The sequence below is a fragment of the Drosophila grimshawi genome, unplaced genomic scaffold (genome assembly GCF_018153295.1).
Source record: "Drosophila grimshawi isolate 15287-2541.00 unplaced genomic scaffold, ASM1815329v1 contig_848, whole genome shotgun sequence".
NCBI lineage: Eukaryota > Metazoa > Arthropoda > Insecta > Diptera > Drosophilidae > Drosophila > Drosophila grimshawi.
Genome location: NW_025063692.1, coordinates 6,893,990 through 6,917,083, shown reverse-complemented (window position 1 = coordinate 6,917,083; position 23,094 = coordinate 6,893,990). Strand labels below are relative to the sequence as shown.

The 23,094-nt window shown below is 39.9% G+C and overlaps 3 protein-coding genes across 3 annotated transcripts; 2 read left to right on the top strand and 1 right to left on the bottom strand.

Moving 5' to 3' along the window:
• Nucleotides 1-995: 995 nt before the first annotated feature.
• LOC6566187 (achaete-scute complex protein T8) lies at nt 996-3,793 on the top strand. Its single transcript, XM_043216003.1, has 3 exons — nt 996-1,137; nt 1,968-3,175; nt 3,392-3,793. Exons 1-3 carry the CDS (start codon nt 996-998, stop codon nt 3,791-3,793), a joined length of 1,752 nt encoding a protein of 583 aa, XP_043071938.1.
• Nucleotides 3,794-13,396: 9,603 nt separating this feature from the next.
• Nucleotides 13,397-15,670, top strand: LOC6566186 (cytochrome P450 4g1). Its single transcript, XM_001992153.2, has one exon. The coding sequence runs from the start codon at nt 13,514-13,516 to the stop codon at nt 15,200-15,202; it is 1,689 nt and encodes a 562-aa protein (XP_001992189.1). The 5' UTR covers nt 13,397-13,513; the 3' UTR covers nt 15,203-15,670.
• A 1,461-nt stretch (nt 15,671-17,131) lies between these two features.
• Nucleotides 17,132-22,775, bottom strand: LOC6566185 (exportin-6-A). The gene is made up of 11 exons (XM_001992152.3): nt 22,580-22,775; nt 21,916-22,445; nt 21,630-21,785; nt 21,023-21,405; nt 20,762-20,961; nt 19,711-20,141; nt 18,527-19,076; nt 18,168-18,337; nt 17,886-18,095; nt 17,347-17,815; nt 17,132-17,280 (listed from the first exon to the last, which is right to left on the bottom strand). Exons 1-11 carry the CDS (start codon nt 22,580-22,582, stop codon nt 17,203-17,205), a joined length of 3,180 nt encoding a protein of 1,059 aa, XP_001992188.1. The 5' UTR covers nt 22,583-22,775; the 3' UTR covers nt 17,132-17,202.
• Nucleotides 22,776-23,094: the final 319 nt, after the last annotated feature.

Below are 23,094 nucleotides of genomic sequence, written 5' to 3'. Positions count from 1 at the left end.
TCGAGAGAAAGAACACACACACATACACACACACACACATACACACACACACACTTATTTTCCACAGCCACTCAAGTTCATCAACCAGCAGCGATAAGCGATATATTCGATAAATGAAAAGAACAGAGCCAAGTAAATGAAAAGCTTTAACAATAAGCAAGCGAACACTACAATTCAATTAACATTATCAGATCCTGTAGCAAGGACTTTTAGAAAACTTTAAAATTACTCATAAGGATTATATGAAAGGAAGTAATATTGCATTGAGATGGTAGCCAATAAGAGAAGAACTCATGAAAGACCAAATCTGAAAAACAACGCTTTTTGAAAACTGATGAAAGCAAGATACTTGAACAGATTGTTGCAAGACTAAAAGCAATATTTGCAGGTGAATATAAAAGTTTATGCAATTAACTTTAATTTTTAAGCAACTGAAGTAGACAAGCACAAAGCTTGAAAAATATGCGATTTTTGGATGACCCACTTCCAAAGAAGAAAACTCAAAAACAATGTGAAACTTGGGAATAATCTTTTTCTTTTTGAATGAAAGATTACGGAAATGAGCTTAATAATATTAAAATAATAATATTATTTTAATTTTTTATATATATATATATATATATATATATATATATATAGACGGATAGATATGTACATATATACATTAGCATGTATTTATTATCTGAGCTGATCTATATATTGAATGGGTATATATAAGAATAAACATAAGGTGATCTATGCGCCTGTGTGGGAACCAAGGTGCTCCGACAGCGCTGCTGTTCCTGTCTCTGCATATATGTATATCCACACATATTTATGTATGTATGTATGTATGGGAAAGATCTCGTGAGCAGGGCTGCCAAAGCTCAATATAATAATGAGTGCTGTGTGTTTATGTATGGCAAGGGGCGGTATATAAAAACACAACGCGCGTTATGTTCGATTATATGTATATAAAGGCGCACAAACTTGGGCTGTACAAACCACCCTTAGATATGTATATGCAGGAGCAGGATCAGGAGCAGGAGCAGGAGACAGGAGCAGGAGACATGAGAAAGCAGGAGCAGGAGGCAGAAACAGGCGCAGTCGCAGTCGCAGTCGTAGTCGCAGTTGCTGTAGCAGTCGTTACGATCAGATGTTAGTTTTCCCAAAAGCCGAAACTGAAACTGACTGACAGACCAACTGACTGAGGTGTGCGTGCGTGTGTGTGTGTGTGTGTGGATCAAAAGGGAATAGGAAGCGAGGGCTGTTAGCTGCTAGAAAGGACACCCAATACCTAGGGGATGAAAAGTCATGTGTGTGTGTGAGTGTGTGTGTGTGAAATAAATGCCGTTTGTTGTTTTCATTTCATTATGTTTTACATAAGCAGCAGACGCAGGCGCTGCAGCAGTAGCGTTGGCAGCGCAGGATACGTTATAATATATATAAATTCATTTTTTTTTCGGTTTTATTATTTTTTTTTTTTTTGTGTGTGCGCCATCAGTCAACGAAGTCATTTCCGTTGGCAGCGCAGCCAGCGTCGAGAACGGCGTCGACGTCGCAGTCGACACTCAGTCGGCGAGGACGCCCCATGACATTTTGGTCGGGCACGCGACACAGAACGCTAGCAGCTGTCCTGCCGTAAGGACCTCGAACACACAAAACTCGCAAAAACGCTACACAAGTTGTCAACTATCCAAAACTAAAATTATCCAATTCAGCTCCACGCTCAAAGTCAGTTGGCAAAGACAGAAACAAATACACTGTGAGAAAGTGTATATAGTGGGCTGTGTGTAGATTATTGATCGGATCGTGTCGGATTGGAAGACGCACCCAGCCACCCACACAACAAATGGCTGCGCTCAGTTTCAGCCCATCGCCGCCGCCGCCGTCGACGAGAACAAACAGCAGCAACAACAACAATAACAGCAACAACAACAACAGCAGCAGCAATTCAGCTAGCAAGGAGAATACCGTTAGTCGATCAGCTGCTGTTACTACATTGGGCGGCGCCAGCAAAGCCTTCAGCAAAATAACCGTGAACAATGTGCTCAGCGAAAGTGGCGCCAATGCGCTCCAGCAGCACATCAGCAATCAGAATACAATTATACGCAAGATCAAAGATTTTGGCATGCTGGGCGCTGTCCAGAGTGCAGCAGCAGCAGCAGCAGCAGCATCAACAACTACTACAACAACAACAACCACAAATGTGGCAAGCATGCCACGAAAGCGTCCACTGGGCGAGTCCAAGATGCAAAATGAGCAGAACAAAGCTGGAGCAGTGAACAACAGCAACAGCAACAAGCGCAGCAAGCTGACCACCAAAAAGAATCCAAAGCAGCCGCAACAACAACAACAACAGCAACAGTTGCAGTTGCAATTGCAGGAGAAGCAGCAGCAACTGCCAGTGACCAAATGCTTGGAGCTGCTTAATCGTCCAGCGGGCACACCGGGACGCAAAGGATTGCCGCCGCCACAGGCTGTGGCACGTCGCAATGCACGTGAAAGGAATCGCGTCAAGCAGGTCAACAATGGATTTGCTTTGTTGCGCGATCGCATCCCCGAGGAGGTATCCGAGGCGTTCGAGGCACAGGGTGCTGGCCGCGGCGCCAGCAAGAAACTATCCAAGGTGGAAACGCTGCGGATGGCCGTCGAGTATATTAGGAGTTTGGAGCATTTGTTGGGCTTTGATTTTCCGCCGCTCAATTGCAATTCGAATAGTTCATCGAGTGGCGATGATAGCTTCATGTTTATCAAGGATGAATTCGATGGTTTGGACGAACACTTTGATGATTCGCTGAGCAACTATGAGTTGGAGGAGAGCATTTGCTTGCAGCAGCAGCTACCACTACAGCAACAACAACAGCAACAGCAGCAGCAGCAGCAGCAACAGCAGCAGCAACAGCAACAGCAGCAGCAATTGCCAGAACCGGAGGATTTGTTGCTGTTGCCAAATGTGACGACATTGAATGGTTTGCAGTACATAAGGATACCCGGTACGAGCACCTATCAGCTGCTCACGCCGGATATGCTGCAGCAGCAGCAGCAGCAACAGCAGCAGCAGCAGGACAACTCCAGCAGTTTGGAGGATGAGGAGCATTTTAATGCATTAATTGACACAAATTGCCTGAGTCCAACAACAACAACAATTGCCGCTGCAGCTGCAGCAGCTGCCCCAACAAGCAACGGTGAATGTGTAAAATTCAACTCGACTTTATCGCGATCGCCCGTGCCAACAACAACAACAACCAGTCGCAGCTCAACGCCAGCAGCAACAACAACAACACTAGGCAGTTCATCATTGCATCAACCACCAAATGACGCTGCTGCTGCTGCTGCTGCTGCTGTTGCTGTTACAGTTGCAGCAGTTTCACCTGTCGCCGTTGCCGTTGCTAATGAACTCTTGTTGCAGGCGTGTGCCGCACAACAACAACAACAACAGCGTCAGCAACTGATCAAACAGGAATACAGTGAGGGTGATTTTGTGCATGTCACCAGCAACAGCAACAACAACAACAACAATAGCAGCTCCCCGCCAGCAATCAACACCAACAACAGCAACTATCAGCAGCAAAAGCAACCATTACTTTGCTCACCGGTGCTGCCCGCGTTCTATGACCACGAATCGGGTGCATCCTTCTATGACAATGTTGTTGTTGGTCTGCCCAGTTTCAAAAAGGAGTTCACCGATGTCCTGCAGGATCAGTCGACAACTGTTGGCGGTTGTCTATCGGATGAGAGCATGATCGATGCCATCGATTGGTGGGAGGCACACACGCCCAAATCCGATTCGGGCACCGTTGCTGGCATCTAGAAAGAGGCATCCAAAACTAACACCCCACTGTATATATACATAAAGTAGCTATCGACGTAGTGATATAAACCAAAACTAACCAAAATCTTTATTACAAAGCGAAGATAATACTAATTTTTTTTTTTTTTTTTGAGGTTAGCCTAAGCCAAACAATTTTTTTTGCCTAGGTTAAGTTGAATGTTTATGATGTTGAATTGCAGCTTATAAGTGAAATATATGTAAATAAAAAATATATATAAATATATGAAAAGAATACGAATGGAAAAATGTGCTCCAAGCGATTTGGTATACAAGCTGGGACGATAAAAAAGGTTGGGATTAATTGAAAATTAACTAAACATGAAAGGAGGGCAATTTAATGATTTTGAAAATTTGAACATTCTTAACTGTCTTAAGATCGTTCGAAATAATCAACCGGCGAAGTGATCCCAGAACATTAGGCATTTCATTTCAGTGCCATTTACCAAAAACCAAATTCAAAACTCGTAGAACTCAAAACTCTTATTTGTTTCTAACAAGTGACGTTAAGATCGAAGTCTGCAAATGGATAGCTTAATATTTCAAATATTTCATCTAGCTGAATAATTTTGAGTTGTGTATAATTTTAGAGCACGTTTTAAATATATTCCAACGGTTTTTATATTTTTCCCATTTTGTGCACTGAAACATGCAGCGTCATTAGCATTAAACACACACACACACACACACACACACACATGCAGCAAACATATGTGCTGTATGGGCTATAAGGGTCTTAGTCAGACCGTCCCGTCGCAATGGGTAAAAATAAAAAAAAAAATTGGGAACACAAAAAAAAAACAGATATTAAATCAGCATATCATGTTCATTTTCATAAGCGGCGAAGCATGCAAGGACATGGGCACACAGAATACACAGGACCTCTGGGTTAGAGACAAAACAGACTGACAGACAGACTGACAGACAGACTGACAGACGGACGGACAGACGATGTATATGGTAACATTTGCATAAGCGAACGAACGCATTGACCAAGCATCACTAGTTGGGTAGTTGTTGGGTTCGTTGGTTGCTGGGTAAATTTGTTGGGTTCCATGTTCTATGAGCTGGTAAAGCACAAGACACATGGTATATGGTATGAGGCATGAGGAATGAGGCATGAGGAATGAGGCAACGGCACTTCGCTTGAGCAACCCGCTTGCTTTTTATTCAAATGAGTTTCAAGTCGGCTGTGTCCTGATAAATGACACACACACACACACACACACAACGTGGGAATGGGAATTGTTGCAAGTGCTTTTTCCAGGTTCTGTGTTCCGTTTTCCATTTCAAAAACTTTTACGACTCTCGCAACAATCATAACAGTCTGCATATTGATGAGTTCAAAGAGGGCGATGAGTGAGCAACAAACCGCAGAGGATCAGTAATTTGGGTTCAGTTTCTAATGATCGTGAGTATGGGTTAATCCCAGGGCAATTTTTATTAAAGTTGAATACGATTAGGGTACTACATATAATTGAAAATTGTTAACATTTTATTGCTAGCTTAGGTTTCTGTGGATGGTAAAGAAAAAATTAATCGATTTAAGAGGGGTAAGAGTAAGAAGAGTTTTGTGCAGTGAATCTAAAAATATTATTATACTATTTTTAATAATTTATAGAAATACGAAGAATACGAAAATACGTTAAGGTTGCAGTATATTTTTACTTATCACCTGAATTGGTATTTGGAAGATTTCTGTATTTACTCTAAATAAAATATTTGAAATTTGCACAACTTGTTAATGTGAAAAATGTATAAATAGTGAAAACTTTCAAACAAAACTGATTAGTTTGCTTTTAAACATCGTTCGACATGTTTTTTGAAACACATTTTTCTAAAAATATTTGCAAAAAGACGAATCTTTTCACATGCCACAGTCTAGAAGAATCCATAACCATCTTTAAGTATATAATAAATATGCATCATTAAGAGCCATTGGTTGAAGCTCCCATTAGAGTCTCCGTTCATTGTCCCTTCTGTAATGCTCTGTGTTCTGCAGCTGCCTTTTAGCCTGGCGCCCAAGGCACCAGGCCGAAATGATGCAAAATTATTTACAGACACATAGATAAGCATTAATAGCCCAAGAAGAAAAGAAAATCATTTGCCCAAAAAGAAAAAAAAAAACAAAAAGGAAGAAAAACAAAATAAGAAGGAAGGAGTGTGTGTGAGAGAGAGGGAGAGAGAGGGGTAGACTGTGTGGCACAACAATGCGGTGGCAGTTGCATCTGCAGTTGCGCCCGCTCACCTTCGCTTCGGACACTTTTCTTGGGTAATACGAGCATCCCCGAATCTATCCGTCCGCCCGTCTGTCCGTCCGTCTGTCTGTCGCTGAGCCGAAGCGCCTACAACCCCCAGGCTGACTGACTGACTGGCAGGCAGCCGAGTCGTGTCGAGTCCAGGGTCCAGGTGTGTTTGTCTAGGCTCGGGATTCGCCTGTACCCTTGTGGGTGCCTCGAGCTAACTGTTCATCATTTTGCAGCGCCGTTAGAAAAATCCCAGATCCCTAACTGTGGCACCGTTATGCTTATTAATATTTGGGCCTGGTAATGCGACACGCCCCTTAACAAAGTAGAGGTTATTTTGCTCCCGCATCCCTCATCCCTCTCGCTCTCCCTCTCGCTCTCCCTCTCGATCTCGCTCCAACTAACTCACTCGTTCACTCTTATTACACCTTCGATTTCGCCGCACTCGAATTTCAAAATTTTCAATTTGCTGCCAAAAAATTTCCCGTTGCTTGTCAAAAATCAATTTGAGCTCTCCGTTATGGGCTCAGCCCATTATTATTGTATGTGCAAGCAAAGGCTTAAGGCACTGCGATGAATATTCATCCTGTGACTCCTTCCCACAGCTCTTGCTCCTGTTTCTGCTTCTGCTTCGGCTTTTGCTCCCTCAACTCATGGCCATAATCGGCCTTCTGTTGCTGTATTTGGTTACGTTCCGTTCTTGTTGTTCTCATTGCTGTAAGCTGTGTGCACAGTTATGTTGTGCGCCCCTAAAGGGGACACGCCCCCCAACCACGCGCTCATGTGACCCATTGAATATTCATAAATCATTTCAATGTAATAACTCATTATCCAAGCGCTCACTTGGCGTGTGCGGCAGCTCAGTGGCCTCCTCCTACTCCTACTCCAGCTCCTCCTACTCCAGCTCCTACTCCAGCTCCTTGCTCCTACATGCTATTTCCAGTCCGGTTTTCAGTTTGTCGCCATGCTCTTCTTTCTGGGCATATAACGTTACAAGCCAGGTGCTTCCCTGCTGATCCTTAACACGCGCTTACAAATTTGCTTTTATGAATGTGCGACATTTGATCGAGACCCCGAACAATACTTATTTTATGCTGAAGGTTATTCAACAAAGGATGCCCAGCAAGGCTAAATATTCACTCAAATACATACATTTTTCAGACATTACATTCCTCCAAAGTCCCAGCTAAATAAATACATAAATAAATTGCACACTCGACAACAAATGTTGAAAGTTACTCAAATACCAAAACAATAAATATTTGTGTGTAAATGAAAAGTTAAGTTAAAAGTAAATAATGCTCAAGTCTGCTTAACTTCCAGAGTTATCAGACTAACTATTGACAGTGGACTTAGTCAATAACAACTTGTGATATCATTATGGAATTTGTAAAAATTATATAATGACAGTTTCGAATCCCAATTGAAATTTGATATGCGGAATACATATGAGCTAAAGTGTAAATATTTGCAAACTAAACTCGAAATCATAGAAAAATTCCCTGTATTTTTAGTAGTAAAAGTAATTTTGTATAATAATGCCCAACGGAGTATGATATATACAAATATATATGTAGATTTACCAAACTTTTTGTGGCCATTGAAGTAATTTTTTGTTAAACTCAGCATCTATATCATAGGCATCTATAAAAAAGGTTTAAAGTGTCAAATAATAGTGAAATTCCATAAATTATATAACATAATTAAAAACATGCATAATACACAAGTCAAATAAACCAAATCTTTCATGAGCTGATATTTATAGACTTGGCAACCTCTACAAGAAATCACAACAAAATGTACATTGTAATTTTTTGTTTCTTATTTAAGATTGAGTAAATGCAGATCTAATTTCATGCTGTAAACTTATTTGGAGTAAGCAGCATCTTTGCAGCTATCTACTGGCTTTTGTGTACCGCTTACATTCATCAAACTCTTAACTAATTCTTGGCTTAGGCCAAGAGTTGAACTGATCTTTGTTTTTAAAATTTGGCTACGTTTGCGGTGTCAATTAAACCAATTCGAATGGCTTAAACATTAAGGCTTTAAAGCCGGTCCAACTTCAAATCGGACAGTTTAGCAACCATGTCGAGTGGCTGCACTTCACTGAGACAATGAGGCACTTAAGTGTGCACTTTGTGCCTAAGACGCTTAAGCGCTTAAGACCAGGTCAGTGGCAGGTTGCATAGAACTACGCAGATAAAACAGGACAACAACTGGCCAGGTTTAACACTTTGCGAAAACCGCTTAGCAACGACCTGCGGTTGACCTAAGCTCCCCCAAAACATTCAGAATATTCAGAGCATTCAATCGGAAAAAAAAACAGTTGTCAAGAGTTCATTCATAAGAACATATTGTTCTCATTTGCATATGTGTCTGAATGTGTCTACGATATCTACGACAATCGTTGTCAGATGCGCCTGTGTCAGAAATATATATATATATATGTATATATAGGTAATAACATTGGGACCCAAGAAGGCATCTCCCCAGACTGTCTGTATATACCTATATAGTAGCTGTAAAAATAGTTTTCAATAAATCTTATAAATATTTCTTCTTTTTTTAAATTCATTTTTAATTTTACATTGTATTTTTAATATCACTTAATCAATTGTCTTACAATTTATATTTTTTTTTGTATCGATTGGCTGCAGTTGACATTAAGTAAATAAAATAAATAAGTAACATAATGCAGACCTTTGTACAGGGTATATTTATATCTAGTAACGCGCTTCAACTCAAATGCTAGCTGTGACTGAATCTGTTTCTGTTTCTGTTTTCATTTTATTTTTAGTTGCTGCCCCAAAAAAGAAAAAACCTGGCTGCACATGTTTTGTGTCTGTCTGTCGTCTGGTTGTTGGTCCTTGTCACTGGAATTGGGTTCGCCACGTGTGCGCTGCTGCTGTTGGTCCTTTTGCTGGTTCATGTTTTGACTAATGCGCCCAGGGTGGTGCACATTGAGTCATCAAGTCTCTCAATTGTCTTTGCAATAGTATATTTGACAGTTGTTTCCAGTTGCTGCCAGTTGTTGCCGGTTGTTGCCGGTTTGTTGCCAGTTGTTGAATGTGCAACCAACTCTCCATGCAGCATTGATTGAGTTATCCTCATTCTCGTCCTTATTCATCACATTGTACACTTTGTACGTGGTATTCCCCGAAGAGGTTCCATTGTGGCATACACTTCGTCCTTAAACTCGCCATAGTTGCCAACTTGAATTTGATTATGTGCCAAACAAGTATTTTCCAACAAAATATATATTTCAAGATTTGCTAACACACAATATTCAGTGCAAAATGTGTGGGGTCTTTAGAGACGAATGAATGGCTTTAAAGCGACAATTATGACAATGACAGTCCCGGAAACAGATCAATCAATGGCCACTAGATAAAAAGGCTATTAGAGCAAAGTACAACTTGGCCACAATGCTCTTCAATATCTATACAGATATGTATAATAATAATTTCAATATAACAAATAATACAACAAAATAAACAACTTAAATTCTACATTCTACACAAATACCTATATTTATGTTAGTAACATTATCAATAATAACTTCCACAAAACACTACATTAAATCTGATTATGTTTGATATCTGTACTACTTAAATTATATATTGAAGAAGTTCGAATACAAATTAGAGTTGCGAATTAGAAAACTCAATCGTTATTTGCTATCAACGTTGATTGATCGATATTTGCATAAAACAATAATGATTTATGGTTATGAAATCGATAATGCAATGTTTGTCTGTTGCCTGTTTTATTGTCTATTTAATTTTAAATTATGAAAACACATTCCTAAAAACCGACCAGCAACTTCCCCTTCGCAGCTAATGCTGCACAATCCCCAACAGCCGGAATGCAATGTCAAAATATTGATGCGGCTCAAAAGTTGCTTTGTCCTTGATCCCAACGGACCCTGGCCATATACATATATTCATACAGTTGGGGTCAAAATAATAGTAGTGCTGCATTTCATAAAAATATAACTGCTTTTATGGTGATAAAATCGAGACCTCTTCAAAAACATCTTTTAAAATACTATTATTTTCCAAGTACAAAACGTCGTAAATATCAAGTTTTTAGAAATAGTATTTGGGCACAGGGAAAGCACTTTTATTATAATGTTAGACTTAAACAATAATTGAATAAAAATAAATACAAAATATATGTAAAAATAATACAATTAAAAACGTGAATTTTTCTTCTTAATAAATTTTATGGTTAATAATTTACCAACTATATTTGAGGTATAAACATAAACATAATTTAGCACTACTATTATTTTGACCGCAGCTGTATGTGTGTGTTCGCGGGCTCATATATATATATACATATTTGTTAGCATTATGTTACCTTTCACTAAGTTAAGTTGACACCTCATTTAGCTTGGGGCCAGCACGTTTTTAATTTTATTATTATAATTTTTTTTATTTTTTTGTAATGCGATTAATTGGCGAGGTTATCGACGATGTTTAACTTGCCCAATCGACGATTGCTGCGATTGCTTGACAAATGCAAATGCCATTGTTTGAATAACGACAACATTTAAGCGGAATGCAGCAAAAATTAAAGCTGGCATCGAAGCGGCTGCTGGCGATACTTTTCAATGTGGAATATTAATATTTTGCTTGTGCTTATGTCGAAAGAATGTCTACATGTGTGTGTGTGTATGTGTGTGTGTGTGTAAATGTGTCGGCTTTCACTTTTAAGCCTTAAGCACGTTTTCTTATCCAATTTTCCAGTTTTTCGCTAACGAGCATCGTATTACGAAACGGAAATCCTTTCGGTTTCTTCCGCTCTTCCTTTCAAGCCAGCGAGCGCTGCTAACAAGATTAATGAAGGGGGTGCATCGGATAAAATAAAAGGATCAGCAGGTCCTTACACACACACACACACACACACACACACACGGCGTCATACCGCCAAACGTTTTCTGTTTGGTCATTGTCCTTTTTTGCGCTAGGCAAATAGCAACCGAAATGAGTCCCGTCTTTGGTTACCAAGTATTTATTTTTTCTTCACCGTTTTTTTTTATAGCCATTACCTGTTTCGGCGGGAAACTGCTATGCGCCCATTTAGTGAGAGCCGGAAGTTTGTACATTCGTTTTGGTTTTTATTGCACACCGAACGGGAAACCTAACCTCAAAAACCCTTTTTCGATTCGCCATCGTTGACATCCTTGATTGAGCATGTCGACTGACCTGCCAAAATAAACTCCTCGCTTCGAATGGTCATAGATAGGTGCCAGAAAGCAGCTCCTCTTACATTTGTCGCCTGATATAATCGAAAATCGGCAAAGATCAAATAAAACAGGTTTCAGGTAAGGTTCGTAAAAATATTTAAGCCTAAATATTTCAATTTTAAAGATATGCTTTTTGTTTGGGCTACAAGTGGAAACAATATGAACTTGACTTAGTCGAAGATTTTGCTCTAAATCTTAATCATATCTTCTAAAATAATTTGTATTGCAGATATATTATCTCGATTAAGGAACGTTTGATATACCATCTGAAATAGTATTTCTGATATATAAAGAAGTATACATTTTGACACTTAAATAGAGGATCGGTTACCTAATCTATACATCGAAATATTATTTTTAAGCATTTGAGTCATCGAATTGAAATTCATCTTAAGATATTATAAGTATGATTTATGTCAACAAATTGTACATGTCTAACCAAATCTATTTAAATACATTAAGTTGATCAAAACACAGGTCGTATACTATAACTTATATTCCGAATATTGCAAATGTAGCTCATATGGTATCCTGGCTAGATCGATTGGTGATTATGAATTTGTAAAACTTTAATTAGTGAGCACGAAAATGGTTTTTTATTCAAGGTAGTCTGAGGTAAAAATTGTGAAAGACAACGAAATCAACGCGCAAGTTGATGAAACAAATTAAGTTATGCATTTTGTAAGCCAGCGCATCTATTATTTTGACCGCAGCTGTATATATTCATTAGGTGTACATCAATTAGCATAAGTTGACAATGACGCATTAATGAAATGCGATCAGGCGTATGCAAACGCATTCATTTACTTAATTTAATTTTATATACACATGTACGTATCTACTTATATCCATATAGACTAGACTTTAAAACCAAAAACCACATTCCCAATTCCAATTCCAAATCTAAATTTGATATCTGATTGATGATGGCCAATTAGACAGCGTTTCAAATCAAAGGAAAATTGAAATTTTTGTCGGCTCGAGCAGTCAAGATTTCGTATATGATATGTTTTTGGGTTGATTATCCCTCTATGAACTACTGTCAGCTGTGGAAACACGCTTTCAACACGCTTTGCGGCAAACAGAACAATCTAAATAATACAAAATATAATAAAAACGAAATTAATCCAATGCCAAGCAATCCAAAATGTAAATAAATAGAATGGAAGTGCACTTAAAATTCATACAATAAGCCAAGCAAAAACAGACACACAGAGAGATCGAGAGAGACATAGATAGTTGAGAGGAGTGAGGGGATGTAGACAGGCAGGAGCAAGTCCTTTAAAAGCGACAGCTTCCTTTTCATTGTTCCACATTTCATTTCGGTTTTTGCATTCACGTTCAGGTGTTGAAAACAAAAGAGAATGCAAAAAAGCAAATATATATATATATATATATAAATATATATATATGAAATTGAATTTTAATGAAAAGCGAAAGCAAAATACTACAACAATAAAAGTAAAAATAATAAATAAAGACGCTGAAAGGGAAGCAAAAATCACCCACTTCCGTTGCAGGTAGTATAATTGTTGTTGTTGTATTTTTGGCACACAGGTATACACAGGTATAGTCCCTACTTTGCATACACAGGGAGGGAGGGAGAGAGAGGATCAGCAGAGCATCCTGCGGAAATGAAGGAATTCAGAGATGAGAGACACGCGCCGGAAGTTGAAGCACGCACGCGACACGAACTACTCACGATAAATTCCAAGTTCTGATTTTGGATTTTTAGAATTTTCAAAATTATTTGAAATTATTTTTAAAAAATCTTTTAAACAAGCTTAGTTTTCGTTGTCTGCCACAACAACGGCAACAGCAAGCCACAAGAATTGACAACACGTGTTATCGCCCCACCAAAGGGCAGCCGTAAGGCCAGCCAGAGAGGGGAAATGGAGCAGTACGGTTTGGATTAAAAGAGGGAAGGGGAGGGGCGCCGGGGGGCTCTTCAATTGATTTGGTTTGCAAATCGAATCGACTTTCAGCACTGTCAGCATACGCTTGACACCTGAACACCGACTAGGGTCAACTTGCATAATCCACGTACGGCTTTCACAGAGTATAATTGACCAAAGCGCTGGGTAAACCATGCACAGTTGAGCACTTGCAGCACAGCGAGACACTCGTTCCAGTCGACCAACTCAGTCAGTTAATCAGTCAAGCAAAAGCAACGACAAGGATACACACACACACACACACCAAAGGATGTCTGTGGAAACGGTGCAGGAGACGCTGCAACAGGCGGCGAGTGGTGGCGGTGGCTACATCTTGAGTCCATTGCTAACTGGCGTATTGGGGACCATTTTGATAATGGCACTGTATGAGTACTGGCATCGGAATAGCAGAGAATATCGCATGGTGGAGAATATACCATCGCCGCCAACATTGCCACTGGTTGGCATGGCTCATTTGGTTGTTGGTTTGAGCAATGCAGAAATTCTATCCGTTGGCCTGGGCTATCTGAACAAATATGGCGAGACTATGAAGGCATGGCTGGGCAACGTTCTTGTCGTCTTCCTCACCAATCCCAGTGATATTGAGCTGATACTCAGCGGTCATCAGCATTTGACCAAAGCGGAGGAATATCGTTACTTTAAGCCATGGTTCGGTGATGGTCTGCTGATTAGTAATGGACATCATTGGCGTCATCATCGCAAGATGATTGCACCCACATTCCACCAGAGCATCCTCAAGAGTTTTGTGCCCACATTCGTTGATCACTCCAAGGCCGTCTCCGCACGCATGGGCAAGGAGTCGGGCAAGCCATTCGATGTACACGATTATATGTCGCAGACCACGGTCGATATTCTCCTCTCGACCGCCATGGGTGTGAAGAAGCTGCCGGAGGGCAACACGAGCTTCGAGTATGCCCAGGCTGTGGTCGACATGTGCGACATTATCCATAAGCGACAGGTGAAGCTGTTGTATCGCCTGGACTCCATCTATAAGTTTACCAAGCTGCGCGAGAAGGGTGACCGCATGATGAATATCATTTTGGGCATGACACGCAAGGTGGTGAAGGATCGCAAGGATAATTTCATAACCGAATCGCGTCCGATTATCGATGAAGTGGAGGAGACACCCAATCCCAAATTGTCTCGCGCCACGCCACCAGCAGCAGCCGCTAAGAAGGAGGGTCTGCGTGACGATCTGGATGATATCGATGAGAATGATGTGGGTGCCAAGCGTCGTTTGGCTCTCCTCGATGCCATGGTGGAGATGGCCAAGAATCCAGAGATCGAATGGAACGAGAAGGACATTATGGATGAGGTGAACACAATTATGTTTGAGGGACACGATACCACATCGGCTGGCTCCAGTTTTGCCCTGTGCATGCTGGGCATCCACAAGGACATACAGGAGCGTGTGTTTGCCGAACAGAAGGCCATCTTTGGTGATAAAATGCAACGCGATTGCACCTTTGCCGACACCATGGAAATGAAATATCTGGAACGTGTCATCCTCGAGACACTGCGCATGTATCCGCCAGTACCGTTGATTGCCCGCCGTCTCGATCATGATGTGAAGCTAACAAGTGGACCATATACGGTGCCCAAGGGCACCACCGTTGTCGTCCTGCAATACTGTGTGCATCGTCGCGCCGACATCTACCCAAATCCAACCAAGTTCGATCCCGATAACTTCCTGCCCGAGCGTGCCGCCAATAGGCATTATTACAGCTTCATTCCGTTCAGTGCCGGACCGCGTAGCTGTGTGGGTCGCAAATATGCCATGTTGAAGCTGAAGGTGCTCCTCTCGACGATTGTGCGCAATTACATTGTGCACTCGACCGATACCGAGGCGGACTTTAAGCTACAGGCCGATATCATTCTGAAGCTAGAGAATGGCTTCAATATTTCCCTGGAGCCGCGCAAATATCAAACAGTCGCATAGATATGTCTATTATATATATATATATACATATATATATATAGTAGACGCATATCCTGTCCGATTTAAGAATGAAACTACAGCACCCCACTCAAACAGTCAGCCAGAGAGTCAAACTTTGTGTGAGTTAACCGCATCTTAAAACAAACACATAAACAAAAAACAAAAAAACCCAAAAAAAAAATACAAAAAAAATCTTATTAGCACAAAATCTTAGAGGAAGTTAAATTTTTGTTCGTTCCTTTTTGGTATAAGCGGTTGGTGTTCCTATCTCCTACAAAATATCAACTATATAAACATATTCACATTTTTTTTCTTAGCATGTATTGTGATTCTATTTGTTTTTTTTTTAATATTTATTAAGTCACATGGTTTATATGAAACCCAAAAATAATGAAAAATATATATAAATAATATATAGGTATGTACATCAAAACGCACAGGCAGTTAAAAGAGCTGCAAAAATTTAAAGAATTTGAGTATTATTTCGAAATTGGTTGGGAATTGACTGGGAATTTAATCATTGATGTGAAAGACTTCGTTGATCATGAAAAAAAAAAAAACACCGTTAGGAAATTATAAGGAAGACGATCCTTAAGCGTAACGTTTGTGATCGCATCAAAAATAATTAAATAATTAGATAGACGCAAAGCATTTATTATTGCAAAAAAAGATTTCTGCTTATATAGACAGTCTAGCACTAAAGCTCAGTTGGTTATAATGGGATAAATCCTGAAAATAAAAATATATTTGGTTGGTTTTTTTTTTTTAATTTTTATAACTGTCTGTTTAGCTTTGGAATCCAATAAATAAACATTAAATGATGGAAGGATGAACAATTGATTATTTGAGAATTACTCATTTGGTTGAAGCTTAAAAACATTTCTTTAAATCAGTTCAATGTGATTCACAAAAGTTCAAAATAATAACCCAATACGATTAATTATTCCTACACCCTAATCAATAATACATTTGATTTCCAAATTAAGTTCAAGCATTTTCTCTTTTTTAAATATTAACTAATTTTCTTACAGCCAAGTCTCGAAAGTATAATTCAGGACCAACAACAGAGTCAAAGTGAGGGAATACGTGACAAATCTGAGCTTTGAGATCTTGAACAATATGATTTCTATACGCACCTCACATCAAATGTTGAGAAGTAATATTTTATACCAAGGAAAGCTATGAAAATGTCACCCGTCACAGTCGCAATCAATTTGAAGACTCTTCATTTGTCTATTTTAATCAGTTTATAGCTACCCCATCTTTGTATGTTCTGCATAAAAATATAAACTTTTTTGTTTAACTTTTCCAAAATATACATCTGTAAGCACTGATAGAGCTGTATGTATATTGGGCTATATATATATTATATGACTTTTATCGAATTTGTTGCCGTTGGACACAGAAGCATGTGATTATGTCGTTTAAATAATAATAATAATGATGATAGTTATAATAATAATTAAAGATTTAAAAAATATTATATACGGATATTATATAAAATTAGTTTTTTTCTTTTTTTCGGTTTTTTCTTTTCTTTTAAATAACGGAATCGCATTACAAGCTAACAATGTCTTTTATAAATTGTTGTGAATTTCATTTCTTTTTTTTTTAGTTTAGATAGACTCACGACGAGGTCATAAAACCACAGAAATTGCACATATATAGTACATATATATATATATATATGTATTTATATATATCGAATTATTTGAAGGAACACACCAACTGAGCACAGGGTGTGGGAGGAGGAGACCAATGGGGAGGGAGCATGCCTGGTCAGAAACAAGTTAAACATTGATTGAATGGCAGTTTTTAGACAGAACAGGCACACATCCAATTGAACAATATATGACACAGAATTAAAACGGACAGAGCAAGACAGAATAAAAAATGAGACAGAGACAAAGAGTGTGTGAGAGAGAGAGAGAGAGGAGAGCTTTGTTGGTTGTTGGGATTGATGTTCCTTTGTGTTGTTTTTCGTTTAGAGTCGCTGTCGCCTACGTTGTCTCATTGAGGTGCGCACAATGTGCATCCTGCATAAGCTGTGTCAGTTTCTGCGTAAACGTTGGAATGTCCTGCAGCAAACAAATATAATGATATAATATAATGATAGAGATGTAGTTGTAATTGATCGATCTTACAGTTGTCTGGCATATATCCTCAAGCGATGTTTGCGTCACGGGCAACGCTGCATTTACAAAGCTCTCGTGCAACTGCCGTCGATCCACCTGACCCATCGCATACAGCGCCTGGGCAATTAAATCAAAGTGCAGCGCACCCTCGCCGCTGAGCAACAGATTGAGGAGAGCACGTTGAAAGGAGGCGAGCAGATGCTCCTTGAACAGGGCACGCTGATAGAGGCGACTGCGTTCGTTCACATTCTGCATGGAGAGAAGAACGCTGCGGACATTAGTGGGGTCTGTGCCGCTGACCAACATTTGGCCATACGCATTCATAATGGCCATAAACTGTTCCGGATGCAAATTATCACTGCAATTGAAATTGTGCGGCGACTGTTGCTGCTGCTGCTGGCCATTGATATTGTTGGCATTGTTATGGCCATTGCTCAGTTGATTCTTGTAGAAAAATTGCCACTTGCAGGTGAGCACGCTGTGAATAGAAAAATAAACACAATTATTGGGATAACAATAATAATAATAATAATACTAAGCTAACTCACCTATCGAAGAGCGCATAGAGCAGATTGGTTATTTCAGTGCTGTCCGTTGCCGCATTCTGTTGCTGCAACAGTGGCAATATCTGTTGCGTACTAAAACCCAGTATATTGGGCAACAAACCCAACGAGGCACTGCCTGGCTGCTCCACAATCAGTTGAAACATTTGCAGCACCTTCTCCATGACAGCCAAGCCACTCAAAGTCAGTTGCTCCCTAAAACAAAATTATTGATATCAATTAGACAAAGAGAAAGAGAGACAGAGAGGAATGGATTTGATGACGCACCTGCTGCTGACATCGATGAAGAGCGTTATCATCTCCTTAATGAATTGTGCACCCAGATGAATGGGCAGAGTGCGCAGCATGCTTAGACTAAACTCCGCCACGGTGATGGCCATCGCAATGCTGCCCAAGCCATAGGTATTGAAGATCACCAGTGCCTTGTTCAAAATGGGCTGCAAAACAAACACAAAAGAAAAAAAGAGAAATTTTTATATTGGCTAAACTAGCAGTTATTTGCGAATTAAATAAAATATAATGTGAGATAAATATATTGATAGCCGAATGTGATCAAGTGGTAAACGCTATATGGATATAGTTATCAGATTTGGCAGACAGTCTGTGACGTCTGCTTTTGGGCTCACCTTAAAGGTGCTGGCGAGCATATCCTTGGCATTGGCCCCAGTCGCCTTAAAGTACTCGATGAGGGATGTTAATATGTTAAGCAGACTGAGCGTTGTCGCAGCCACTTTACTTTCGCCGGCCGCGTTAATATCCAGTTCCTGGAAATTTCGAGCGATTGCATCGATATACTCGCGCAACATCCACTGGCGACGCTGATAGTCTTGCTGCGGCTCCGGCACATTCTTCCACGGCAGCACCATGTAGCTGACCAGACTAATGTGCACATTGGTGGACACGTGACGGGGCAAAGAGGCGCCCAGCCGCGGCCCGGCCTGCATTAGGCTCTGTATTTCGGGTATGTCGAGCAGACACTTGGGTCGTATCACAGTCGCTATGAAGAGCAGCACCTCGCTCGCCGCCTGTTGTACAATCGGCGATGCAGCCGATGGTGAATTGTTGCCAGCAAATATGCTGCCCAATATGGCAAATAAACGATGCAGCAGCTGTTCGCTGTTCAGCGATTTTGACAGCGGGAATATGCTGCGTATGGCTAGCAAAACTTGAGCGTAACTGCAAATATACAAAGATAGAAAACAGATGCGCATGTTTATCAATGTGTATTAGCAGTTTATACAATAATATAATATAATTGTCAATGTCTCATACGATACTTCATTAAAAATGATCATTCTTAATGAATAATTTGCACAGTTAATCAATAATATTTTAAGTATACGAGTACATCAATTGGTAGGCTATATCTTTATCCTGGACTTATATTATTTTTGGGCAAATTTATGACTTCTATTTAAACTCAATAAATACGATAATTCCATAAAAATGAGCATACGTTTCCTATACGATCTTTATGAGAAAGTTATACAGTTGATCAATAAAATGTCCGGCGGTGGGCAGTTTTCGTATAACTATAATTTTAAAAAATAAATATATTTTGCTTTCCGGTCTATAATTCGATAATAATTGAGAAGAATCAGATAACAATGCTATAATAAACTAAATGCTTATAAGAAACTCATTCGTGTAAATCTATTTCAATTGCATTTTGCACTTTCATTTGTCGATGTCGAGTTGAATGAATAAAATTTGTACAAATTTGATTACAACGTTTGGCCAACAACTAGCAAACGGCAACAGTTGCAATTACAAACTGCCAAAGTGTCCAATATATTTGAAGCACACTCACAGGTTATCCAAATCAGTCTGAAAGCTCGCCTTGTCCGCATCGTGTCCGCCCACGCGATTGCTGGCCAGCAGCTGGAGCGTTTGGAGCAAACGATCCGACAGCACCTGCAGTTGACTCTCCATCTCATCGACAACATCCGCGGATGCCTGTGCCGTATCCATTAGCGGCGCCAGACGCACCACAGCCTGACAAACTGTTGCAAAATCTCTCAATATTTCACCGATATTGGCCATTTTAAGTTTGCGTGCTGCTTCATAGCAACGTCCGCTGCCATGGTCCAGTGCCAGCTCAAGCGATAACAGATACGTCTGAGGACGCGACCAGTGGGCAAAGACCTGGGCGAACACGATGTGTGCACCGCGAGTGCTCGCCAGCAGCGCCAGACACTCAAAGCACTGGTCCAGAAACAGTTGCCACTCCGTTGTGGGTGTCTGCAAAGTGTTTCAACGAAATTAGTCAAACTATAAGCTATATGCTAAAATTGGAAATAATTTGCAATTTGCTTTCGAGTTTCACATAGTTAACCAAGTTTGCTCTAATAGGAGACTAAAACCCTGAAGAATTCATCTTTTAAATGTAGGCATTCTGATGTTTGTTTGTTCAATATGAAAATACAATTTAGCTAACAAAATTTGATTTTCTTAAGCAATCTTAACCTGCTGATAATATGAGAATCAATATAAGCCTGGGAAATACCCAATTCTGAATGAATAATTTGAACAAATTATCAGTAATATATCTCGGTATATGGCATATATCAATTGGAAGGCTATATCGTTCGCTGGTCTGCTTTAATGCTACTAAAAATAGATAAACTTGATACAATAACTTATATACCAAATTTGAAGAGATGCTCTCTTTGAAGTTGATCAAGAATATATATATATATATATAGTTAATGGGCTCGGAGCTGCCTCCTTCTGCCTGTTAAATACTATTACACAACTGTATTTGACAGCTTATCACATGTTATAAAGCACTTGATTAACCTGACGTAATTTGCAAACCAATTTCAATTTGTAGATAAAAATCATATGCAACAAGGACGTACATCTTCCTCCATGAGCTCATTGTCAAGTAGCTCCAGCTCTGGCTTGTTAATCTCAAATTGTGTGCGTCGCATTATCTCATCGACAAGCTTTACCATCACCTCGCCATGATATGCTGTCATCCGTGATGGCTGCTGTGCAATCACCTTAATGATCGGTGTCCAAATGTCCAACTTTTCCGTAAAATCCAGAGCGCCATGCACTGCCATAAGAAAATATGTTTTCAAATTGGGCGGGGGGGAGACAAATTGATTCCCACTCACGTTTGGTGGTGCAGCGATAGAGCTGTTCGAGAAATGACTCAAGCATTTCGGGCTCTTGGAGCAGTTTGCCGGCATATTTGGTGCTATATAAACGCAATAGTTCGCGAAATTTATCACTATACATTTCGCTCTGTTGCTTGCTGCGATTGTGCAGCTCCAGCAGACCACTGACGCCGTTCATCAAGGTCGCCGCATATGGCAACGGTTTCTGCAAATAGAGCAGCTCATTTAGCACAGAGAGTGCCGCCAGCGAGATGGGCTCATTGTTGTGGCGCCATTGCGATAAATCGAGTATGCTCATTAGAAAATACTCCGAGATCAGTTCGGTGCGTATCCAGGACACCAAATGCTGCACACACCCGAGCAGCTCCAGCACAGAGGAACTGTAATTCAAACAATGTATTACAAAAATTGTGCTTAAATTGTGGTAAACAATTGAGTTACTCCATGCAACAAATTATGCTAAACAGCTTTCTATTTAGATTTTTACTACAAATAGAAATATAAATTCAGCCATTTAAATGCACAATTAAATTGCGTGAAGTAAACAAAAAACACACAAAAAATTTGAATGGGATTGATCAATAAAAATGATTGAAAAACAAACCTTAATTGATTGTCATTTGGCAGCGCTGTGGTTAGACTATAATCCATGAATGTGTTTGGTATTGTGGTGTGGATATCTTTACCATTGATATGACAGACGGCGATTAGTAGATATTTGGTGATCAGATCCATAACATCGGGTATACACATGGAAATGCTACAGAAACAAACAGCCAAAAACAAGAGGAGCACCAAGGAGAGAAAGGTTCACATGCGTAAATTGTAATCAAACTCAAATATCTATATATATATATATATATATATATGTATATATATATAATGCCTACCACGAGTGAAAGTATTGTTTCCATTCGGTGGTCAAATCGCCACGATTGCTGACGACTTCCTCGGAGGTGACACGCAACAGATTGATGCCCAGGCTGAAGCGAGTCCTTGTCAGCTCCATGCAATGTTGCATATAATTGGGATCGAGTTCCGGAAACTCTCGTTTGCCTAGCAGTGCAATCAGTTGCGCCAACGTATCCCGATGTCGTCGTGCGCCACCGTTCAACACCATCAACTGAGCATAACTGTGCCACAATGTCTCACGCAACAGCAAACGATCTGCGGCATTCAATTGTGTCCAGCGACGTGTTATCGTATGCTCCAGCGTTGATGTGCTGAAGAACCATAGGAATTGATTCTCGGTGAAACTGTTGCTGGCGGTGGCGACACGCAGGCAAAGTTGCCACGCATCTGGTTGGGATTTGAAGGCGAGCAGATTTGTTTCGATTTCCCGTTTGCGTGCATTGCTCGTCGTTGGCTGATAGAATTCATTTAATAGCAACTCCACCGACGTCATCGATGCGGCGGCATGCTAGTTTTTTTTTTTTGGTTTTGAGGTGTATGAAATTGATTAATACTTACTCACTGAGGAAAACTCTGCGCCCCATTTTCATCGGCTTTACTCATTTTTTTTTTTTTTTTGCTTTTTTTTGGCCTTAGACTTACCATTTTTGTTGGCGTTTTTTGGGTGTGTTTGTGTGTCTGTGTGTGTGATTTTGTGCTCGGTGCTTGGTGCGGTGATAAGTGTGGGTGTTGTGCCTCCTCAATGGTTGCTTGCAACAAATCTCATGATTTTCATTTGAATCCTTTTATCAATTTTCTTTGTGTATATGCGACTTGCACATCTCGGCGGTGTTGCCAGTGCAATCAGAGTGTTGCCACACCGCCCCAATTATACACCGCACTTGACAGCATCGGGCATTGCTGTCGGTGTTAACAGTCTGCTGCTCACGAACAGAGAGCAGGCAAAACACAACAAAAAATTAAAAGTTCAGGAATTACAAAATAAAAAGAAAATGAATTATTCATCAAATTAGAGTAAAGCTTGTCTTATTAAAATATTAAGCTAGTAATACAGGATGAAAAATACACAAAAATTAAAAGGTTCTGCAATTGCACAATGTAGTTAATATATTATTCCTCATATCGGAGTAAAGCTTTTCTTATATAAATGTTAAGCC

Coding starts and splice junctions, on each gene's coding strand:
- LOC6566187 (XM_043216003.1), top strand. CDS start 996: ATGTATATGCAGGAGCAGGATCAGGAGCAGGAGCAGGAGACAGGAGCA. Junction 1,138..1,967: donor AGCAGTCGTTACGATCAGAT/GTTAGTTTTCCC, acceptor TTAGTCGATCAG/CTGCTGTTACTACATTGGGC. Junction 3,176..3,391: donor CAACAAGCAACGGTGAATGT/GTAAAATTCAAC, acceptor CTCTTGTTGCAG/GCGTGTGCCGCACAACAACA.
- LOC6566186 (XM_001992153.2), top strand. CDS start 13,514: ATGTCTGTGGAAACGGTGCAGGAGACGCTGCAACAGGCGGCGAGTGGT.
- LOC6566185 (XM_001992152.3), bottom strand. Junction 21,786..21,915: donor AAACAATACTTTCACTCGTG/GTAGGCATTATA, acceptor TTGTTTCTGTAG/CATTTCCATGTGTATACCCG. Junction 17,816..17,885: donor CTCTATGCGCTCTTCGATAG/GTGAGTTAGCTT, acceptor TTCTATTCACAG/CGTGCTCACCTGCAAGTGGC.